General features: G+C 44.0%; 1 protein-coding gene across 8 annotated transcripts in view; it reads left to right on the top strand.

The window, feature by feature from the left end:
* Window positions 1-706: 706 nt before the first annotated feature.
* cbfa2t3 (CBFA2/RUNX1 partner transcriptional co-repressor 3) overlaps window positions 707-24980 on the top strand; it is a 43426-nt gene continuing 19152 nt past the window's right edge. For 3 of the 8 annotated variants that reach the window (XM_030099180.1, XM_030099199.1, XM_030099233.1), the window contains exon 1: window positions 707-1900. In XM_030099180.1, the coding sequence (XP_029955040.1) occupies window positions 1696-1900 (205 nt within the window). In that variant the 5' untranslated portion in view covers window positions 707-1695. Of the gene's footprint in view, window positions 1901-10948; window positions 11754-24980 lie in introns of all 8 variants that reach the window. The other 5 variants (XM_030099208.1, XM_030099217.1, XM_030099225.1 and 2 more) reach the window with 3 other exon arrangements.

Genomic DNA, 24980 nt, shown 5'->3' on the forward strand with positions numbered 1-24980 from the left:
TTCAGAAGTCTTGATTTATATACAAGGAGTCACCTTTTGTTTTCTATACCGTTTTGCCTAACAAGGCCCGGTGCTGGAGCTCATCACAGCCTGCAATAAGCAAAAAGCAGAGCATACTGAGTGCGTGTACTAGTCCATTACATGGAATACTCTAAAGACAACTGCACACACTCACATTCAGTCCTATGGTCAATTTGGAGATACTTATACATGATACTGTATGTCTTTCAAGTGTTGTAGGAAACACAGATAGGCAACACAGAGTGAGAGGAATAAATAAAACGGAAATCGAAATGAAATGAAGCAGTGGCACACAGAATCAGGGGCCAGTTTAGTTCCTCAGTTACTGCACATGGAATTGATGTCAGTCTGTGAGCCACATCAGCATCGCCTAGATAGAAATGCCGCGGCAAAATCAGCTTGTTGGTAAAGTTTTGCGTACAGTTCATCAAGTTTTACTGTGCGATCAACATTTATGATTGCTTAAATTTGTCGTTCTCGCATAGCAGTTTGTTGCATTTTTCGATTAAACAGACACACACAAAAAAAAAAAAACTTCCTTTGAGATATTTTGGAATTTTAATAATTGGGAAAAAATAATAAAAAGTTTCAGTGCAATTATTTAGACAATGCCAAAAAAAAGTTACACCTGCTTAAATCCAAAGGATGACCTGGAGGATGAAGAAAGAGGAGTGTCAAGTCCAAGCAAACAAGATGCAGTAAAGAAAAAAAAAAACCAGGCGTCTTAAAACGTAGGATGCAAAAAGGAAGGGAGTGTCTGTTGGCCAGCGCAGCTGGTTCCTGACAGAGGAAGCCCAGACGGAGGCCCGAGTCCTGCAGCCCACTGCTGTCTCCCGCTATCACCGCCAGCAACATTGCTGCCTGGCCTCCCCAGAGGCTGCAGCCCCGCGATGCAGAAAAACACACGCAGAAGCACGCAGGAACGACTTCATCCAAGCACCCACTTCTTCTTTGAGCTCGCAGTGCCTGGGAGGGCAGGAGGAGGGTTCAGATGAGAGCACAACCCCTCAGCCAGCGCCACAAGACAAGCTGACCTGCTACTGACACTCGCTCACATGCACTCTCTCCACTGCTTCACTCACACTCTGCTGGACAGGAGCGACGATGACTGAGGGAACCAGGCCAACAGAGGAAAAGCAGGCAAGGGAGATTTGCGTTCAGTGACAGAGACTATTAGTCGTGGGTATTAGCGTGCAACTGTCATATATTTCTTTGGATGCAAAGTTGTTGGCAAGAAGGGGGGGAGAAGAAACGACCTGATGATTCCAGGAATAATACAAACAAGGATATAAAGTTTTCACTGAGGATTTGAAAAAAGCTGGAAAGGAAATACTTGTGTGCTTTATTGCTTTACTATTTGGAGCTTCCATGTTCTTAGCCATTTCATGGCGGTTCATTGAGTCACATTATGATCCACAGTGGCTTCAAAAGCAAACGAGTCAACAATTATGAAAGTATGACAGAGGAACACAGAAAGGTTCAGGCGCCCTCGATGAGAGAAAGCACTAAGGAATAAACTGCAAAATCGTTTGGAGCTAAAAGTGGATTTTAGAGTCAACTACCTCGTTGTTGCTACTTCTGCCCCACTTGGACCAACTGGCCGGTAGCAGGCACCTGAGTGTCTCACTTAAACGCCAAAACCATCCCACTTTTAAAGAAATCGGAGGTCCAGACATGTCTGCCGAGGTCCATCTAGAACACCAGAAGACGGCTGACCTGATCGCCGGGTCCACCTCTGCCCCGACATTTGCCGCCTGTGTCCCCACGGTCACGCTGATCAGCCACCGGACGCTGAGGGGAAAGCACGCCGCCCACAGTTTTCAGCCCAGAAGCCTCGACCACAGCCTGGCAGCCAGCGCTCATTACAGATGTAGTGAAGGTAGGAGCTTGTCGTGCTACATGACCTGTTTTATGAAATCTTTTGGCAGTGTGTTAACTGTGATGAGTGATCGAGGGTCCCACAGCTGTCAGGTCTGCTCATTAAGTCGAGGTGATTGACAGATAATCAGTTTGTGTTGACTTTGTGCTGCATGCTATAAGGGCAATGTGAGGTTTCCTCATCTGACTAGTAGACCTGTTATTTGATGATTGAAGCAAAGGTTTCAAGGTTAGAATGACATCCAACAATACCATCTATATTATATCTCTTGATTACATTGACTGTGCAGCCTGCAGTTTGGGTTTTCTGCAGCACACTGATTCAATGTTATTGGTTATGTTAAAAATATATAAATAATTTCAGAGTTTAAAATAAATCACAGCATCTGGATTAATCTTCCCACTGAGTTAATATTTATCCATGTGCACTTGCTTTCTTGTCTTTATTAGACTTGCCAAGCATCAATAAATGTGTCATTATTGATAACAAGCCCAGTGGAGCACATTTTGTCCCATGGCAATAGAAAGGAAAGGGAAAGAGGTTTTTAGAGCATTGTGTGGGTGGGGGGTGGGGGGGGGGTCTTCCTCCGGGCTTCCCCATACAACTGCAGGGAACAGTACTAGATGCTGGAGTTTCACTGCTCAGCTTCCTCTGCTTCAAGAGACACATGCAAGTTAGCATAGTGTCATCTGGGAAGACACCCAAAAACAAAGACAACAACAAAAAAGTGATTTTAACAGTTCCTTTAAGTACAAAGCAAAAATGTCATTTAGATCAGCAAAGGCTTTCCAGGAGAGCGATGCATAAGAATCAGACATTAAAGGATAATTTTATAGACTCTAAATATTTAGAAATGGTAAGCCAGTGTGAGGACTAATACCCAAAGTAGTGAATTACCTGCAGCGCATATCGTCTCCTGGCAGTAATAAGCTTTGTGAACGTTGCAGTGATAAGGCCTCTATAATTAGGCTTAGTCATAAGCATCCCCCCCTGTAATTCTGTGATAAAAATCCAGTGGAACTCTGGCGTTGGTGCTCCAACCCATTCATCACATGCACGCACACAGACACACAAATATGCATACAAATGTTCCACTGAGAACTGCAGACCTGTAAACACAGCTCTTTGTCACAAGTGGTTTACCTGATGTAACACTATGTTCTGTGTATTTGTGTGCATTTGTGCACGTGTAAGTGTATGTGTGTGTGCGTGTGTGTGTGTGTGTGTGTGTGTGTGTGTGTGTGTGTGTGTGTGTGTGTGTGTAGAGGTTTAGTCCAGCAATATGTTTGCACTGTATAGAAAAACAGCATTAAAGTCTGGGTTTATGCATGTGAAAGCATGTGAATGCATGCTGGCGCGGGAAACAGAGACAGACAGACAGACCGACAGAGAGAGAGAGAGAGAGAGAGAGAGAGGTGTTGTGAGTCGCAGCATAGGCTTCCTGTGAGGGAGCAGATGTCGCAGAGCTCAGGCACAGCTGCGACGGGCGATAACCACGGTGGCAAGAATATGTCGGCACGCTGGCTCTTCTCCCTGGGTCTTATCAGCCGCACACAGCATTCAGACTCACACACACACACACACACACACACATGCATACACGAACACACACACACACACACACACACGCACACTCACACACTCATATAGACACTCAACAATAAGGAACTGCCACCCAGCACTCGCACATATTCACAGCAGGCCCAGATAGAGCCAGTAAGGCGGCGAGAGAGACGGGGAGAGGAAGAAAAGGAGCAAGGACTAAATCAAGGGACTTTGATGGAAAAGGTGCAGAGAATCCCTAACAAAGCCTTGGCTCATGTCTGCTGTATCATAGACTTCATAATTTTGTGCCAGTCTCAATCCTCTGTAGCTAAGAGTAGATGATTCTTGACTGTTTTCTCAGACAAGCAGAAGCATGTGACCAGTAATAACTTCATGTGACTTCAAGTACATAACATTGTCATTCTTCTTATTTTTCAGCAATGTGTTGCATAATCAGCATTGCATCAAGGTCTCCAAAGACCTGCTTACGTTTTTCAAAGTCATTGAAAAAGAGCTTTCAGATGATCGAGGATTTAATTTTCTCACAGCTTTTATTAGTAAAGTCTTTTTCTTTCTTTCTCTCCCTCTTTTGTTTTTTGTTCTTTTTATTAAACCAAGTTCAACTCTATTAAAGCACTTTATACTTTTCAGCTGCAGAGGTCACCAGTCGAATGTGATCCGCATGTTTGATCTGGCACAACTTTTATGTTGGGTGTCCTTCATGGTGCAGGTGGAGCAGATGGGGAGGGCTGAGGGCCTTGCTCACAGACCCACAGTGGGACTCAAACCAGCAAACTTCTGGTTACCAGCTTGCTACTCTATACCACAGGTAGAAAGCCTGCTATGAAAATATTTTCTGCAACAAGTTCACAAGTAGTATGAATGATTTACTCTTTTTTTTGTCTTTCGTCAAATGTGGAATCTTGCAGTTTCCTTCATCAAGCTGAATCAATAATTTGTTCACTGGCTGATATTTTCACAACAAGACAATGCAATGCTCTTAATATATTCATTTGCAATAATATCACTATCTTCACTGGTCTATTGCTTAATGATTACATCACTATATCTGTATCTGTTGTGCAGATATGAGCAAACAAATACAGCAGAGATCATCAGCAAATGTGGGAATAGATACATGTTGATAATGATGCAAGAAGCAGTAAAATACAGACTAAACACGAAGTGGGAAAATGAATGTGGGAGGAAAGGAAAGGTGGTGATGAAGATCGTTGTGCATGTAACGTGTGTGTGTGTGTGTGTGTGTGAGGGAGGGAGAGAGAGGGAGAGCAGTTATCCTCTTTATTTCCTCAGCACCAACTTTGCGGTTTCTATGAGGAACAGATGTTCACAACTTGATACAGTGCCTCATCCCCCTCAACACACTATCTCCAGTGCCAGCACCACCAACTGTCTGCATGCACACAAACACACAAACAGGCACATGCACACACGCACACACACGCACGCACACACACACACACACACACACACACACACAGTCACAGTCGTAGCAGTGACTTTCTCGTGTGAATATTCGACGTATTCACCTGTGCATCGGGGATTTTTTTTTTTTCATCTGTCCGTTTCTCTCCGTGCGCAGGCAACATATCCTGTTCTTGAGTCAACACATGATTTAATCAGGTGTCACTTCCTCTTTGACAGTTTGCACTTCTGTTGGTCAGATGTGGCCATGTGCTGCTCACTGCTCCCACTCAGCCTTGCTATTTGTTCAGTGAAAAGCCACAGACACAAGCACTCAGAACGTTCAAGCACGCCTTTTACCCTTGACCTTGGACTCAGACGTCCAAGTATGAGTAAATTGAAAATTTTAACTCTAAGGTGTCATTTTGTACTTGACGGTATAAAGATAGACCTTCCAACCTATGCAGTCTCTTTCAAAGTGGTGTAATTATTGAGTGCAACTGTCCTACAATATAATGTCTTGACAAAAAAACTACTTCAAATTTGACTTACTACACCTATTGTATCCACGTTTAATAGTTCAGCCTGTTACTTGCAGCAGTAAAGTGCTGACATTCAAGTAGGTTTCATATTGTTACCATACTTTCATCAATCAGGTGCATTAGCTGGGAAGAGGAGAGACTTTGTAAAGAGTTCAAACACCACGGTGTTTAAGCTGACTGAAGACATACTACAAAATTAAAACCACTCTCAATACTTACGTAACACAGCTACTTTTTTCTCTTTTTCACTATTTCCTTCAGTAGTTTGCCAGTAATACTCACATGCCCAGCAAAGACTGAAGTCATTGCCAACTTTTTTTTTTTTTTTTTTTTTTTTTTTTTTTTTGTGCAATTTCTCACTTTCTACAGCTGTCTCGTATCGTCCAAAGGCTGGTAGCAGAACTGCATATGCAGAAAGAAATTGAGATAACATATCATGGCAGTTAACCCTCACTATCTGCCAGAAAACAAAAGAGCACCAATATTTTGTTTGGCTGAGAAATTAAGAGCTTTAAACATCTGATACGCCACCCGAAAGCCGTTTGTGATGCAGTTCACTGCTTCAGGAAAAAATAGATGAAAGGAGGAATGTTTTGTGGTCATAATGGCATTTTGATATAATATTAATCTTTCATTTAAACAGGTACGCCAGTTAAAAAAAAAGAGTCCACTTTTTAATGACAACAGATCGTGCACTGAAACAAACACGGATTGGCATTCAAGCAGAACAGTGTTTACAGTGATCTATGGTTAACAGTGGGGACATTAAAACGATGATATGTTTTTACAGTTTGTTGTACAAATCCTAAAAATGAGCATTGGCTTTGATGCTCGCAGTGATATATATCAAGAAACAAACGACTAAAAGCTAGTGCAATGATGTATTGAAATATTAAGAGGAACGTGGAATAAGTTATTTAAGATTTAAAGTGAGCGAATGATGATTCCATTCATCCCAGCAGAAAACTGAACAGAGGTACAGGCTCTGATTATAGGGAGACTGATGAAGCTACAAGAATGCAGAATACAATTTGTGTATTGAGCTAAATGAAGCTCAATTGTGGGATCTTGAACAGCTTATAAGTCACGATACATAAAGGGGTAAAACAGTTGGAAAAAAAAACCTATATGTTGTGCACATTAATTTCAATAAAATGTCAGGATGTGGTGCTCCTAAAGGCCATCGCTTCCTGTGTTTGATCAGCTCACGGACTGATTCAGACTTCAGTCAAACTGCAGCAAATTACACTCACAATCTATCCATACCCTTTTATTAAACGGACTTGTTTGTTGTGTGTCATGGTGTGGATGGTCACATTTACACTTCCACAAATGAAGCGTACAACCGCAGCAGCCAGACCAGGGTCCGTTTGGACTTGGCCAAACACGACAAGCGTGAACCCTCAAACAAAGATGTGATTAACACATTACAAGAGGCGCTACAGCGCTGGTTTTAAAAACAGCAGGAAAGGCCTCCGGACATATCCTGGAATATCTGATGTAATGCAGAAATATGTTGAAGTCTTACACAAAATATTTCTATGGGAAAACTGAGTGTCAGATATTTCAAAGGGCATTATTCTATCTAAGAGCACGTCTTGGATTTTGAATTCCCGTCATGTCTGGATGATTCAAACAGCCGACACTTTGCTGCTCGATTGCAAACAAAATGTCAGGGGGTCTATGGGTGCAATTTGTAAAAGCAGCATTCCAGCGTGTGTGCTTGAGTGGGTGGGTCAATGATCCGTTACACCACGCCATATTACAGCTAGACTCTCTCTTTCTGTCTCATCCTCTTTCATAATATAATAGAACAGCTTGAGGACATGCAGGCGTTAAAGATGTTAACATACAAAGTGAGAGATCAACATCCTTTTAAGCTCACTATCGGAGGAAAACAGAGTTTAAATTACAAATGTCGTATTTAGGAAGGATACATGTGACTCAAAGGGAATTGTCTCAACAGAAACTCAGCAGTATTCTATCAGCTTTTCAATCGGCGTAACACAACTTGTTTTCTCCCTCTTCCCTTTTGATCAATGGAGATGTACTCTTTTTGCTTTCATGACTGCCTGGAACCGACAACGGTAACATTAATGGCAGCTCCATAAGAGTCGGGCCCGTTGAATGAGTACAAGAGAGGAAAGGATAGTAGAAGGGAGAAGAGCGCAGGAACACAATGGGTCTAGCGTTCCTTTCAGTCGGCTCAGGGCCTTATCTCATTTCAACACACTAGCCTGTGACTGCCACTGTAGGAAAGGATTTACAATGTGTGAGTGGAGGAAATGCTGCAAACTTCTCTCCTGCTTTTACTATGACGCACACACACCAGCGCACACACACGCACACATGCACGCACGGACTCACACACAGCACAGAGCCAAGAAGAAATAGAACAAAATCATCATTACCATAACAGTACAATGACCAGACCCAGCTCCTGTATCTCAGTGTGTGTGGAGATGCTCTCAACATAATAGCATTGTGTGTCTGTGTGCACACGTGCGCGTGCGCGTGGGGGTCTATAGCGTTTGTGAGGTGTCAGGGAGATAGACCGGTGAAAGGAAGGCAAGACAAAGCTGTTTTCGTCATTAATGCCATCAAAGGGACTTCCAGTTGCACTATTATGGTACAGAGAGTTCATCGAAGCGAGTTCCCACCTTGTGTGTGTTTCATTGTGCAGTTTATCAGGCCGGCCACATGGAGTGTCGGAGCTAACCCGGTGACCGCTCAACAAAAGGCCAAATTAAGAGGAGCGAGAGGCTGTCGCGCAGGGTGCCTGACAGGTTGACTGACACCGTTCCCTAGGAGAATAGCATCCTGTCAATCTCGGACCTGTCACCTTGACAGGAATCCTTTCTTTGGATGCAACCCCCATAGCCAACCTTTCTGTCATTCACGGCCACACACACACACACACACACACACACACACACACACACACACACACATACACTCACACTTCGTCTGTTTTCAGGATTCTGCGCAGGCAGCATATGAGCCTCCTACAGTAACATACTAATGAAGGGAGAATCACAAGGCTCACCCTGCTCCCGTGCATCCGAGATCATGATTCTGAAAGAGAGAATCAGACGATCTGTCGCTGAGTCCTGGACGCTCGGCAAAATTCTTTTCATCGCGTCACCTGTGTGAATTTAGTATCTCATCATTTATGTGCATGTGTGTTTATATTGGCCACATTCAAATAACATTTCACAGCACCTTTCCTGGATGTTTTTTTGCCTTCTCATTGGGCATGCAGACAACTATTACATCTCAATCGAAAAACGGTGGAGATTCTTCATGCATGCTTGCTCACATTATTCAGTCGGTGCTTGAGCGTTTTTCAAAAGTCCTCTCATCTCCGCATGAAGGCGGTGTTTGTGCTCTGCACCGGTGAGGCTGGTGAGACCGAAGTCGGGGCACAGCAGCTGTCTGTGTGTACTTTACAAGCTGGTTCTGTTTGTTCTGCAGACACAGGAGGGGTCAGGAGGGTGTCAGCTTTGTCTTCTGCCCTGTACCCCCCCACCCACCTCTCTCACACACAGTGTGTGTGTGTGTGTGTGTGTGTGTGTGTGTGTGTGTGTGTGTGTGTGTGTGTGTGTGTGTGTGTGTGTGTGTGAGGTGTATGTGTGTGTGAGGTGGGTGGGGCAAAGGGACTGACAGACCAGTGTGGCCAGGTGGAGGATTCTCACATAGAAGGAGACACACACCAGATGTTCTGTACCTGAAGTTTTCTCTGTGCCTCATATTCTGTGTGTGTATGTGTGTGTGTGTCTGTCTAGCATATTTGTTTCTCAGTTAAGTTCTGCTTGACAATAAAAGTTATCTCTTTGTATACAAAAAACCCAGCAGTTTATTTTTATCTGTTCCAGAGCAAAAGTGGAAAGCTGTCATCAAATTAGATGATTAACAGAGAATTACTTGAGGGAAAAAAATGTCAAATCTGTCACTGCGTCTAACCTTTTAAAAGTAGAAATTATCTTTTTCTCCCTCTGCCTTTAAAAAAAATGACTGAAATGACTTTCTGTTTTGGACTGAGGAAATCTGAGCAATCATAAGACTTCCTTTTGTCTTTCAAAACTTTTGACAGTTTTAGCATTTTGTGACATTTTATTAAACATTGATCGATCATCAGAAAAACAGAAAATCACAAATTATTAAAACAATTGTCATACTCTGAAGTCTTTGAATAAATATGACATGCAGTGCTTGAAACAACAAATTGACGCAACAAATTAAGCACTTAAGAGAACTTGAATATTTGCAGTGGTGTTGATAACACAGGCAAAAGACAACGATTTGGATGCTATCCCTCTTTAAAATAACATTAACCGACAAGGGGTACATTTGAATAATTGTGTCATTTAAATGGGACAGTGAAGGTGGTGATAACTATTCCAGACACACACCATTCGACCAACCAACTACAACCTCTAGATTTACAGTATTGCAAGTATTTTCTGGTGACTGCTCACACACCGACGCACATGCATCGATTTTTGCATTTGCTTGGCTTTCAAAAAGCTGTTTTAGTATTTTATTCGTGTTAAAGTAAACAAAGTGTGCAGATTTGTGCAGTCCATGCTGTCCTGATATGAGGAAACAGCGGCCCCCACGGGCAGACAGCGGGACTGCAACACAGTTGTATTTCACTCACCTCCGCTGTTTTTTGTTTTTTTTTTTAATTGAAGCTGTTTTGTATCAGAAACAATTAATTGAATTTTTTGTTCATTTATCCTGCACATTGCAAGACAAATAAGCCATTTATTTCCACGCCGTTTATTTGTTTTCGGATGCATTTTTAACCAGAAAAGCCAATTTCCAACCAAGTTGTACTGATTTATTTCCTCACACGTTGGTGCAAATAACCTTCTGTTTGCAGAACTTTTTTAAATTTTTTTGCCTGATTTTAATAATTTGCACCAATGTGCGGTGCGCTCTCGTCAATTTGGATCCTTTTCAATTCAGAAAAGGATTCCTGTACAATAGCTGCCAGAGAGAGAGAGAGAGAGAGAGAGAGAGAGAGAGAGAGAGAGAGAGAGAGCGAGAGAGAGAGAGAGAGAGAGAGAGAGAGAGAGAGAGAGAGAGAGAGAGAGAGCGAGCGGGGTTAGGAGCTCCAGATGGTGTTTAAACACAGACAGAAGGCTACAGCGAGGACAGAGACAGAGGAGGAGGAGGAGAGAGCCGCGGTTACAGCGGGCCCGCAAGCTCAGCTCCACTCATCACTGAAGACAAAACAAGTCTGCAAACCAAACCCTTGGAAAGAAAAATAAATTCCAAAAAAAATCGCTGAGCAGTCGAGGAAATATTTCTAGCAGCTCTGCTCGGCTGAATGTGATTTATTTTCTTTTTTTTTTTTTTTTTTTTTCCCGGGGGGTGAAGTGAAGCTTTTTGCTCCACCACCTGAAGACCGCTCGGAGCAGCGGAGGATCAGCGCGTCGGAGGAGGAGGAGGAGGAGGAGGAGGAGGAAGAGGAACCCGGTGCCGCTGGAGGAGTCTGTCCGACAAACTGTGTTTTTAACACAAAAAAAAGCATTTCATCGGATGTACAAGGACTGACTGGCGACGGTCGCTAAACTGAAGTGAAGAGGCTTTAAAGTTGCCACCGGAGGAATCAGAGGCGCACCCCGCAAACCAAGAGGAGTCTCATCACCGTCATTTCTCATCTGATGTGCAAGGATCTCTGGACTTACACCGGTGAACTTGCAGCCCGTTCTGTAGTTTTGTTTGTTTAGAAGAAAAAGCGAAAAGGACGCGTTTTCCTTTGTTTCCCTTATTATTTTTTTCACACCTGAAACTGTACTGTGTGGTTTCTGTCTGGGATGCGTAAAAGAAGCGAGAAGACGGATTTACGCGACTGGGACAAGTTCTGATTTTTTTTTAAACCCCCCCTCACGGTCAAAATAACAAGCGGTTTGCTTTAAAGGGGGTGAAAACAAAACTCAGACTTCAACACCAAAGACATCGATTTTGTTTAAGGATCCAACAGACCTGGCGTTGATTTGTGTTTTCTTTATTCCCTTTTCTCCCCTTTTTGATTTTGATATAACAGAGAAGAAGAAAAAAATACCTCATAATTTATTAAACCGGGAAAGTCAAGACCCCATTTGAACTCCCAAAGGAAAGTTAAACATTTTCATATGTGCGAGACTGTCGATCTTTCCTCTCAACATCTCACAGAAACAGAAAAAGGGAATAACACAGGAAAAAAAAAAAAGCTTTATTTTTTTCCTCCCCAAACGATGAGGATCAAGACAGTATAAGAATCTGTCTTTCAAACTATTTGGTGTGGATTATCACCACCACAGTTACCTCGGTTTGACCTCGACCTTCACAAAGTAAGTAAAACCTCCACACTCGTCTGCATTCAAGCAAATATCTCTCATATGTTTCATTTGCTGCTGACGCGGGGTTTTAATGGCACCGGGGGCTTGCATGAACAGCAGGAGACTTGTTTCATATTTAAAGACTCGGACTGCAGTAAGATCTCAAGTTCAGACTTTCACAGTCTGATCAGCTTTAATATAATGGTCTCAAGAAAACAAGGGAGCATGATAATGTTCTTTTTTTCTTATTTTGGGGGATTTTTTTTCCAAGTCTGCGCGTCTGTAAATGGTTTAGGAGACAAGAGAAAAAGACAAATGACTTTCAGAATGATCGTGTTGTTTATCTTTTGTGCATAATTAGGGAAAAATGGCAAGTAATGGGGATGTAATGGCACATCAGCATGCAATCACAAAACAAGGACAGGGAAAAAAATGACATAGATGAAACCTATAGTTCATTATTATTTGTATTAGAAATATTATTATTATTCATATTATTATCATGTAGCATTGTGAACACAGTTTGTGAACTGTGGAGGAGAGAGTGAGGTAGACATGGAGGACTCAGGTGTTTTCCCCATGAGTCCACACTGCACATCCACAGTGATGCTGAGACAAGATGATGACCGGAATCTTTGCTCTCCTTGATTTTGACGTCCACCTGTCTGGGCTCGATAAAAACTGTTGGTGTGAATAGTTACACTTGAACACTGACCCTTATCTGAACTGTATGGTGTCTTCGAATAACCTCTGCAGCTTTGTGCATGGCGCTGTAGATGATCACAGTCAAGCATCCAGAGCATGGCTTTGCTGTGGATGGAGCTGAAAAGCAGCTTCAGGAGCAGTCGTTTCGGTGGGGAGGCGGCTGCTGGTTGGACTGTGGTGACACTGTTTTGTGTGGATGTTGGAGAAAGTGCTTAAGAGGAATACCATGGCAACCGGAGAAAATAAACATCAACATCAAACACTTAATTCATTATGTGTGATTTATAGCAACTTATATGTGAGTGGAGACACTCCCCAAAGAAGAAAGAAGTCCAGCCAAAGGTTTCTACCCCTACTTGAACAGCCTCAGCGGCACACTATTCTGCATGTGAGCGCAACAGTAAAACACTTTGGCCATTTTCTCTGCAGGACAGAGCCCGGTATAATTGGCCCTGGTAAATATCATCTGAATAATTGAACAGCTGATAATAGTCTTGAACAATGGATGGGAGGTTGCAGGGGTGAAACCGCAGTGCAGACACCCTGCCTCACCACACATTATCCCCCCCCCCCCCACCATCACCACCACCATCCTCCTCTCTCGCCTTCCACCGCTGGCCGTCCCGTCGCTCAGATCAGCGGGGCCTGCAGCCTGCTCAGGCAGATGTCCCCACTTCATCATTAAGTAGCTCTCTTTAAAGGCAGACCATTCATTATGACCCCTGCTCGCAGTGTGTTTATTCAGTTCCCATCCACCACAGGTGCATCGAGGGGACGTCCTCCGCCTCACACGCAGAAGGAAACATACTTGTGAACAAGTGTTTTCGTCTTCACAGCATCAAGCAATGATATGAGCCGGCAGCCCACCTATTTAAGGACACGCTGTTGTTCCTTCTACCTTATTATTGCAATGTTTACTATCTGTGTTTTATTGTGGTTTTATCTAGTTTCCTAAGAACATATCAAGCAATCTTTATTGTTTCAGTGAGCTGTAGATCAGCTGAGTGACGGCACCAATGAAGAAGGTGTTACTCGTCAGTTCTGTGACTTGATGCTACAGCGTCTGGGTAATGCAATACATGTTTACTGTGTGAGTGTGTGGGCCCGTGCTTTGTGTGTGTGGTAATTATTGCGATCTAAATGCGGGCAGTGCAGGTGAAACTGGCTGTCTCCTAATTAATGAGAGGAGCAGATGGCCCCGGGTGGGCGGGAGCGGCGAGAACACAGCGAGCCGGTCAGGTGGTCAGCACAACACAGACACCTGGGCCATCACAAACAAGACAAGTCAAGCAGCTGACACTAGACAAAGATATTGTGTTTGCGTAGATTTTTCATTGTATTCATTGCCTTACCGTAAGTCAAACAACAGATATATAATAGATCATTGAAGCTGAAATTATGGGACTCTTTATAATGTTCAGTAAATTCTCACTAACTGCCTCCTTCTGCTGTACATGAAGTAATACATACACTGATAAGCACATACAGTTTAGTCAAGCTAAATTTTGTCATGACTTCCTCTTTTTTTGTTTTTTGAGACTTTTTGGCAACTTTAACAGGTTTGAAGACACGATGGAAACATTTTTTTTCTATTAACCTCTCATGAGTTCTGTCAGTGGCACGTAGCTACAAATGACGTATATTTTCTATTTACTCTTATCTTTGTACGTGTAAGAGACTTAACAAGACCAGCAAGCCTCATAATTTCGCTTTAATAACATTGTAGTCTGAACTAAACATTGAAGAAATTGACCTCCAACAAGGTGTTTCAGTGGCTTTTGCAGCTCATATTTGTTTTAACAAATTTGTGTTTCAAGCATGAGTGCAACAAAAGCGTTGTTTATGTTCTCGTGGTTCAAACGGCGAATCGACACATTAGTGTCACCGTTTCCCTTGAGAACAAACTATTTTTCTTTTTTGCAACTCATTGAAGTAAGTCGCACAATACGGTCTTCAAGGTGAAAAAGACTACCATTTGTGTGTGTGTGTGTGTGTGTGTGTGTGTGTGTGTGTGTGTGTGTGTGCGTATGTGCGTGTGTGTGCAGAAGTAGAGTAACAAATGCAGATGGAAGCTCACTAATGTGTCTCTATTAAATGGGAGACTGGAGTGATGGAGAAAATTTCACAGCTTATTTGACTTTTGTTAGTTGTTCTTTGGTATTTCTGTACTCGGGGAAAATGATTTTCCAGCAGCCTTTTGTAAAACTGAAGCTCGCAACAGAAACCTAATGTACTTTCCGTGCAGCTGAAGTGACTTTAATGACATTGATGTGTAAATTGTGCGTCTTCTGCAAAAATAGCAGAGAATGATGAAGTGACTGTCCCTGTAGCAAAGTCTTTATGGCTGGACTGATGCATACTGGGAAAAGCCAGCGTGGTTCTGGCTGCCTCCTGCTTCATCTTGTGTGAGTGTGTTGGTCTGCTCCGCGCTGGTCTGTTCCACATGTGTTTAACATTACTGTGACAAGGCTGGCCGGCGTCTCTGGGGAGATGGAGAATGTCAGAGACTAGAGTCGAGGAGCGAGCAGCTTCCCAACATCTGATGGAATGAGAAACACACTGGCTGGACGGCTGGATGGCTGGCCTGCTGACGCCACAGCGTGGGAGCAGAACAGAGCAGAGCAGAGCGGAGGGTGGAGGCCATATACAACAACAACAACATAAAAAAAAAAAAGAAAATTGTGTCTTTAAAACTTATCGCTTTCTTGCCTTTACTCACTTCTCCACAAATTCACCCAGATTCTCCCGAATAAAACACACACACCGCATTTGTTTACAGCTGAATTAAACACCACTCCGTCAGTGGAAATATCAGGTGTCTTTTCCTTCATGTTTCTACCGCAGAGCAAGCAAAACACTCAAATTCCCGTATCTGTGACATTCAAGGGTAAAAGCTCGACGTTTCTTGCTGAGCATTTCTGGAAATTATTTGTTGAATTGACTCCTCATTTTACTAAATTTCGTCAACATATACAGCATTGATAATCTGCACCCTCAATTACAGGTTTCTAAAGGGAAGCACATTTCCAGCTCACAGACACTCTCAGTCATGAATGCAGTAGCGAACAAATGTAAAAACATCGATTAATTCACATGCGCGCCGCGCCGCTGAATTGCTGACAACACTTCCTCCACCTCCCTTCCGTGTCTTGTGCCTATTTCACCTCCCGTTTTTGCCTCTTCACCTTTCGCTTCCTCGCTTGCCCACTGACCTCTGATCTACTTTTGGCCCTCCTCTCCTCTTGGTTCCACTCTCGCTGCTGCACCTTCTCCCCTCTAACCTCTTCTTCCACGCTGGAGGAAGTGTGCTCAGATCAGAGGCAGACACAGGAAACAGCTGGGCTAATCTACAGTAGCGCTGCGCTCTGTTTTAATCAAACCGAGTGGACAGGCCAGCGGAGAAAATGGGAAGTTCATATCGCTCCCGCTACCAGATATAATGAATCCCTCCCTTTCCTTCTGCCCCACACCGAGGCCTTTATCACAGGCGAGGAGTAAACAAACACAAAGGAATACAGACGTGAAATTATTAAGATCTCCACTCCAAAGAGCTCCTCTCTGGACGCCTGGGGAAAGGCTCCGGCACAGGAGCATGCGAGCAGAGATTGGAGAGGAAGGCATGTCTCGCTCACATTTGCTCCCTCTCTCTCTTCTTACAGTATTTGTGAAATTAAAAATGTTGTTATCTTCTGGAAACAGATCCTGTGCCACACAGATGGTTCCGTCTTCCTTCAAATGGGAGGTTGAGCCACAGAGTGCCGTTGTGTTACCAGTGTGTTGTACAGACCTTAATCTCGGCTCCAGCCTTCCTTCCTCCGCCTGTTTCTCTACACACGCACACACTCTCTCACAGACACACACACACACACACACACACACATACAGTCAAACCCTAACCCCTCTGATAAAATAAAGCTCTTGTAAAGGACTAATTTCACCAGGAGAAGGATATTTTAGCTATTCAGACGTGTTTGAAGTGTGCAGCAGAGAAGGTCAGAGATTTTCTTGATATGTCAAAGAGCGGTGGTCACTTTGAGGAGCGACTTATCAGCAGTCTCAGCGGGGTACTACTCAAGTGCTGTTTGAAGTGTTGCTTCAGAGATCATACCATTAGTAATATGCTCGGACCACCAGGAGTTACGACGAGGAAGCCGATCATACATGTCCTTCTCAAAGCTTCCAGACATGTTTGAGATGATGTTTCATACCTTGGACCTGATCTTTGTAAATACACTTCACATCACCACCTTTTGGTATGCACGACTGTACTGATTTCACAATAAGGTCAAGTGATCGGTCTGGAGTTTCATTTCTTCCGGAATATGAGGCTAATTGTGGTGGAGTTACAGAACATGCCTTACATTTGTGCAGTTACTGTCTTAGTCTGATTTTCGTCTGTTTCTTTAAAACTGATCATGCAGTGTAATTTCAATTTTCAGTCATACAGTCTTGCTTTGAATCAAATCTTATATTGCTTTGCCTGTCAAACATCTTTTTGAACTCGTTTGAAGATACTTCATAAACAAAGTTGGTATGAAAGCATCTATTTTTATATTGTTTATTTGCTTGATGCACTTTGGCTGTTCCTTTGTAATCACTCAGACATTCATTGTTTACAAGGCTCAAATCGTTATTGTTCCCACTCATATAACTTTGATCAACTTATGGAGCTGACTGTATATTTGTTAATAAATTAAAATAAAGCAACATTTAAGTTTCAAATAATTGTGATCTGTTTTAAAAGACATCACACTAACAAAAGAATTTTAAATGCTTTTTTTTTTTCCAGTTTAACCATCTCTTCCTTCAGTAATTACGCCGGAAGATATTGTATAATTTCATTTTAGGCTGGGGCACTTCCCCACCATACAGTTTCTCTGCTTTGTCTGACCATGACATGACAGCAGGTCATCTTAATTTGCCAATTAGCTCACATAATCAGCATGTTATTGGCACAGCAGTTGCCCCCTTTCTTCGTCCACGCGCTCTGTTTTTGTGTCGGCGTCCTGCAGTCGGCTTGTGTCCCAGAGGAGTAGCTGGTATTTATTTCGGCAGCTTCCAGCGTGAGCTGGCTGTAGGCTAAATGGAGAAACTGTCAAAGCTTCTCTCTAACCTGTCACATGAATACCCCCCCCCCCCCCCCCCCCCCCCCCCCCCGCTCTTTTTCCCAGCAGTTTGTCTGTGTGTGTGATACCTATGGGGTCCCGCGCGATAATACAGCACACCCTTCCCGTGTCTGGCTAATGTCAGGAGCTTTTGTTGCTGTGCCTGCGGGCCAAATGAAGAGGTATGAAAGTGCTGGCAGGCTGGGGAACAGTTCAGGCTATAGACAGTTTTGTCAGCGCTGACAGCTTCACGGTGACAGAGCAGACATTTAACACTGAATGAAATGAAATACAAGACATCAACCAGGAGAATGACTAATCTGCTGTTTGTTTTCCTATCTTAGCTGTAAGTGACAGCTCAGTGTCGGGTTGTTTTTTTTTTTTTTTTCTCGATGCTCAAAGCATAAGAGCGAGGAGACACGGGAAGAAAAATAGACAGATACTCCATTTAGTGCGCACACATGCAAAGAGTCAGGGACTATGACAAGGAAAGGGAGAGATGCTGCATTTGCTGTGCATGTGTGTGTGTGTGTGTTTGTGTGTGTTGCCAGGGTCAAATTTAAGTCTTTTGTGCACCATAAATCAGCAAAGCAGCAGCAGTGACGTATGAACAAACAGGGCTGCTCTCTGCTGCAGCTGGCCAGAATGAGGGAGAAACAGGAGAGAGGGATACATGGAGGGGAAGAGAGAACAGGACAGCAGCTGTCAGGCCTCCATCGCACACCTGTCACACAGGAAGCGAGCGCCGGCCACTGTTTCCTGGATACACCTCCTCAAACACTGCTCCTGGAAGAAACGGAGGGAGGACATCTGCTGTGAGGGAGAGACAGGCGGCTACACCGATACGCCGAAAGATCAATAGTCATTTGCGAGGGATGAGGAATTAATGCCAAAATAACAGGAGGGGGAATAAATAGCAGTTTCTCATGCTTTGTGCTGGCTTTCTCATGTCAGCTGCTTCAGAGATCATTTACCATTTCTCTCTGAGTGCGTGTGTGTGTGTGTGTGTGTGTGTGTGTTCAGTTTGCACAGTTAAGAGGATGTTTGTGTTATCGCAGAGCTCTATGACAGACAGGTCACACTGTGGAGACTCCAGCCTAACTCTCCCACAAATGCAATAAGCTCATATGCCCTTAACTTAACAGTGGGACATTCCCACGCTAGCTCCTCCAACACCCCCCCCCCCCCCCCCCTCCCCCCAGCCCCGCTCGCTCTCCTGTGACCAACATGAACTAATCCAGATGTAGTGCAGCCGCTCACACATGTACGCATAACTTTCTATGCATGGACCTGCTCAACTTCTCCTCCTCTTCCATGTCTGCCCCCCCCCACCAGGCCGCTCTCGTCATCACTCAGCTCACAGCCTCATCCTCCGTGCCGAACCGATCAGGGCGGGAAGTGATATCACTCAGTGCGACGGCGTTGCTGATGAGGCACTTGGAGCTTTTGTCTCCTCTCTGTCTCCCGAGCGGCTCTGCCGAGGAAAACCTTTTTTGTTTGTCAGGCTTGTCAGGATGGGTCCTCAGGAGGCCCCCCTTGCCCTATTCCCAGGCTGCCCTTCATGCTGCCTGTATGCAATTAACAGAGTAATTAAAAGCCTGATGAGCTAATTGGAGCTGGGTGAGGCTGCAGGTGTTTGGATCAGGGAGCTTATTAATGTAAGAGTGCTCTGTGAGAACATCCTCTGACAATTTCTGGTTTTGTTTTATTACTTGAGAATCACATCCATTGATGGGACTTCATTATTGCAATCAGTGGGACACATTCTCAGTTAGTGAGGGCAGTGATCCGGTAACTAGTACTACAAGCATCAAAAATGCGTACAGTTTGTTAACATATGAGCAACGAGAGACGATGTTTCAAACTCACATACACACGCACACACAGAAACTTAAACACCCCCTTAAAGATCTGAATTCTTTTAAACATTTTCAGTGTGATCTCGTAATTCAATAAACTCACCAAGCTCTGTCAAATGATTCAAAACACAAGATACATTACTGGACCTGTCATCCTGGTGCCACGTAGACCCAAAACTTTAGTTTGATCTAGAATTTTCTTTGAAATTTCTGTGACAATCATCAAAGATTATGGATGTTAGTTGAAAGCTTGTGCAGGTCTGTGGATGATGAGCAGTATATGAAATTTACATGAATCATCCCAGGGCTGATGTTGTTCAGTTGCTCTACACATCAAATAGAGAACTGACAGAAGAAAGTCAGATGTGATGTTGGTTTGTGGCAGCCTGAGGCTGAGGTTTCAGCTGGCAAAATCAGGCACATGGCTGACACGACAGAGGCAACAAAGGAGAGTTTTTATCCAGAGCAGAAGCTACGTGTAAATTCTTGTCTGTCTGTCTGTCTCTGTCTTTCTGCCCCATTCCCTGTACATACACAGTCGCTTCCTCAAGTGTGTGCCTCTTTCTCGTCTCTTACTTCCTCCCCCATATCTCTGCTCTGTCTCTCTGTCTCTATACCCCTCAACCCCCTCTGCTACCCTCCCTTCCCCTCGCTGTGGCAGCTGTGCTGGTGATGGCTGTGTGCCCGTGGTGCAAGCTGGCTGTGGGGTCCCAGGTGGCCCACATGACAGTTATTGATGTTCAGGTGTTCAGCTTCTCTCACACAGGGACCCTGGAGCCACACACACACACACACACACATACACGCACACACACTGCGGAGATGTATACAGAGATACATGTGGAGGCACAAAGCAGCTCCAATGTGGTTCAAGTGCGTACACAGAACAGTACATGCTTGTCGTTATGTACTGGCACAATTATGCATAAAAACCGAGTGCTACTCTATTGTTTCTGAGGAATTGTAAACAACAAACCGACAAATGCAGCAGAGAATTTGTGCACACAGCTGCTGGGCTTTCTGGCAAGCAACACAAATTACTGTTTTCGATGTGAGATGAAAACCACAAGCTCTGTGAGAGTGTTTGCAGTTCGGCGTGTGTATTCCGGATGGTCAGTGCGCGGTGCTCCTCTCTGTGTGTGTTTGCATGTGTGCTGGGATAGCCATGCTGGTACCAGGACCCAGTGCGGCTCTAACACACTCCAGATGTGTCTGGCCAGGCAGGGAGTTGTTCTTGGCACAGCCTGCCTCAGCCGAATGTCACAAATACTTTCCTTTATTTAGGAATGGCTCTGGGTTTAGTGGCTGAAGGGAAGAGGGAGGCGAGGATGGATGGATGGTGGGGGTACAAGGGAGAGAGCACAGGGAGGTAGATGAAACAAGCAAAATAAATGATTAGCAACGTAGAAGGACAGGGTAAAGTGAGGAGGAGGAGGAGGAGGATGAGGAGGAGGGGGGACTGAGAGAAGAGATGAGGAAGGACAGAAGATGCAGAGGCAGGAGAGAAAGAGGCGGGAGTGAAACAGAAACAGCTCCAATCGAGCATCTGGATTTTATTAGCAGCCGTTGGGAAAATCTGAAAAGGAAGTTTTTTCTCTGTGAGCACGTCGGCAGCGGTGATATGCAGCACATAACCACTTCACTGCCGACGAGAGGAGCCGGGCCCTCCCAGAGGAGAACAGATGGTCGCTAGAACTTCAATACAATTACATCAACAGCTTTCGCAGATATAAGCACTGTATGACAGGATCCCTGCAGCTCAGAGAGACAGAAATATAACCTCCTCTAACCTTAACACCTCTGGCTTTGCATAAATTGTCTTTGATCCATCTTGCCTCTCTGCTTGTCCTCAAGTTATTTGTCTTTTCCTTGCCAGTTTAACCATTTAAAGAAAAACGTTGATGCTCTTGACTTGGATAAGCTGGTGAGTTATGAATGACTTGCTCTTGGTAATCTGATCAAAGACAAAATGGATTTTTTTCAGAGCTTATTAAGGAAAAACCAGTGAACCCCCACCCCCCTGTTTGTTTTTTGTTCAACATGTTTGTTCAGCCGGCCCTGCGTATGAACTATCACAGAGATTCTCAAATAACATGGGGGGGGGGGGGGGGGGGGGGGACGTATGTTTGTGTCTGCATTCAGAAAACTTGTGAACACCAGTGAATCTATGTGTGTCTCTTTGTGTTTGTGTGTGTGTGTGTGTGTGTGTGTGTGTGTGTGTGTGTGTGTGTGTGTGTGTGTGTGTGTGTACGTGCACATACAAGCACTGTAGCAGCCTGTCTCCCACCCTGTCATTAGAGAGGGCTTTAAAGCCTCTGAACTCTAAATCAGCTCAAGATGAAGTGGAGTCTGGGATCTGTCTGCAGAAGCAGCGTCTGTGCTGACACACATCAAGGCACGCACACACACACACACACACACACACACACACACACTCACTCACATCCACACTGCCGTTTTACCTGTGACATAGTTCACACGTCTCATCGGTAACAAGAAGTGGTGAGCAGGCAAACACAAAGCGTATTTGTTTTTGCTCTGTGCTCCATGAAGATGACATATTGGATTTGTGCTGATGATGACAGAGCCCGTCTTCCTGCGTATCACGATAAACAAGGTGCTGTAGATATTGTATCCTTCTGTCTTAAGTCCAGGATGCAGAGCTACAATCCCCAATGTTTTGATATAAAGGCCTGGTGGGGGGCTGGGGGCCAGCGGCTCAGGCTCTGTTTGTGTGGACTCCAGAGCGGCGTGATAGGGAACAGATGTGGAAAGGCAGGCGGCTGGGCAGCCAGCCAGAGCAGCTGGGAGAAATTAAAAACAACAGCATTCCTGGAGACTGGGGGAATTACAGTGGGAGGGAGGGAGCGAGCAAGAGACAGAGGGAGAGTTTTAGGGCTATGTGGTCACTGACGAGAGTCTCTGCGGAGTACGAAAGATTGAATAGACAGGGGGGATTTAAGGGGACTGTTCGGCAGTGGTTAGCTAAAGCTAATAAGATACAGCTGTAGTTCCAGTGGGAGCACATACAGAGACACACGCAGACAGGAATACAGCAAACACTCATGCAATGTAACACGAAACCAAAACGCACTACCAGTGTCTTAAGTTCTCTCTAATGTCTTGCCATCATGTAGTCATATTTGTCTGTTTGTTTTAAGGGGCTTCAACGAAAGCACGTGTACTTCAGTCTGTAACGAGACCCCCAAATTACTTCGGAAAGTTAAGACAAACCACTGCACTGTGCGTGTGCAGTAGTTATACCGTATGGCATCTGTGGTTTTCTGTGTCTCGTCGTCAATTGTTTTTCATCTTGTTTCATCATGGCACAAGGGGAGTGTAAAAGACGGAGAACATTTTTAGAACTCAGACTACAGATTGTTTCTTTGGTGAGTAATCTTTTAACCCCGATTACGTCAAATCTGCAGACATACTGCTGCTCAGACAATGTGAGAAACAGACACACACACACACAGGCAGGGGAAAGGTACGTAATGATTGTATCATACTGTTATATTTTAAGAATAATATTCAGTCATATTTGGGACAGACAATATCCAAATTGAGCAATTCTTTCTGTCTTGGTTTCAAAGTGCCTTTTTTTTTTCAGATGTTAAGATGTGTAGGAAAATAGTAGTCTACAGACAAGGAGGCACGGCCCAGACTTTAACAGAGCCGTTTTTATTCTCCTTGTGTTATAAATGTTTTGTCCTTCACAAACGCAAAGCACAATAGAAGCACAGATGGCCACAGATGGGGTTGCAGACCTAGCAGACTTCCTAATGTATTAAAGTAAAATCCAAAGCATGGTGCGTATGTGTGTGCCCTGTCCCTGTAGCTGGTCAGATTAAACAGCTGTCTGTAATCCCACGGTGGGAGCAGACAGACTGGATGGTCCCCTTATCCTCCTCCTCTCACCTCCTCGTCTCCTCTACTTTCCCCTTCTCTTCTCTCTGTCAGAGGTCTGTTGTCATTCATGCATTTTGGCTAAATGTCAACCTCCTTTCCTTTTGACCCTATATGGAGTAAAACTGGTTCAGGTCTTGTTAATTCAAACATGGCTGTGGCTTTGAACAGTTCAGTATGCAGTCAGATTGACTCATAAATGCTTATTTTTGTCTTATTTGCCATTGCAGTGCATGTCTGAATATTGTCTGAGTCCTACATTACACCTTCCATTGAGCGGCACAGTAAATTTGATCAAAGAGAAGACTTTACTGAAACATATGGCTGCCTCCATATTCAAATTAGCAGAGCGATTGAGCAGCTCAGAGAGCTTGTTTATGTGTTTAGCGATCTATAGAGGAGAATGGCTGTATCTATTTATACCAACCAGTTCCGTCTGCCTCTATCTACAACCTTGTGTGTTTATGTTCTGAGTGTCTAGCATGGGACAAACAGCAGAGTGCCCCTCGTGTTCCTGAGGATCACTGTGTCAATGGCCCTCGTACAGCGCTCTCCAGCATGACACTCTTTAAATACAGACACCAGCTGTTGAACGCTTCGACACAAGCTCTTGGAAATAGGCTAACACCACACACTGAGGCCAACTGATGCAAGGGTTTTATAGAGGAAAGCACTTCACAGGGGGGAATTGAAAGACACATCATGTTATGGTGATTTATTTCGCTGAGGACAACAAAGATTTTACAGCACAGATGCACACATGAATTCAAACTAGATGCAGATGCATGTTAATCAGGAAATAGATATTTACATCTAGGAGCTGTGTTAGTTGTTTTTGTAATTTAATTTAATAAAATGTGCAGAAATTCTACAGCAATGTGATTTTACTCTGAAAGTGTGAAAGCAAATGTCTGTTTCTACGTTATTTTTTTTTCTGTGATACATTAAGACACATCTGAGGAGGTAAGACGGAGGTGATGCAGTGAGAGTTATTAAGAATCAATGAATGCCCGCATTAAGTCTACAGTCTGGTTTACATCTGCTTTGCTGGAGTATAGAAGAGGGACCTCCCTCCTTAGTCTTTCATTATGAGTGTACATGTTTACTTTATATATTGTGAGTGCATGGCACTCAAACACAAAGGAACACATTTCAACTGTGCTATATAAACTGGATGGTTTATTGATTTCACTGCTTCTCTTTGCCTAGTGTGCATTTAATGCACTTTCTGCCGCTTGCACACACACACACACACATCCCTAAAAGCGATCTACTCACAGGCTGAAAAAGTCATCACACTCCCAGCTCAGGTTTACATACTGAAAGATCTGGTTCCAGCAGCTGCACCAATAGAGGGACACATAAACATAAAGCCAGTCCACACATTGACTATAGAAAGCTGCATTCTGATTTGTTGTTTACAATATTATGCATGGCACTGTTGAGCACTGTGCACGGGGCCGTCTGCCTCTCATATTCAGTGTAAAGCATCAGTTCTCACACACGGCTGTGGCTGTGGCACGTCCACCTTGTGCTGTGTTTGTGTGTGTGTGTGTGTGTGCGTGTGTGAGTGTGTTGTTTTTTGTTTTTTTTTTTTCGTTCTCATGTCCCTTGCTGTACCATCCATTCCCTTCACGCTACACAGCTTGGCCTTGCCTTGTTTG

The sequence above is a fragment of the Salarias fasciatus genome, chromosome 1, assembly GCF_902148845.1.
Source record: "Salarias fasciatus chromosome 1, fSalaFa1.1, whole genome shotgun sequence".
Classification (NCBI taxonomy): domain Eukaryota; kingdom Metazoa; phylum Chordata; class Actinopteri; order Blenniiformes; family Blenniidae; genus Salarias; species Salarias fasciatus.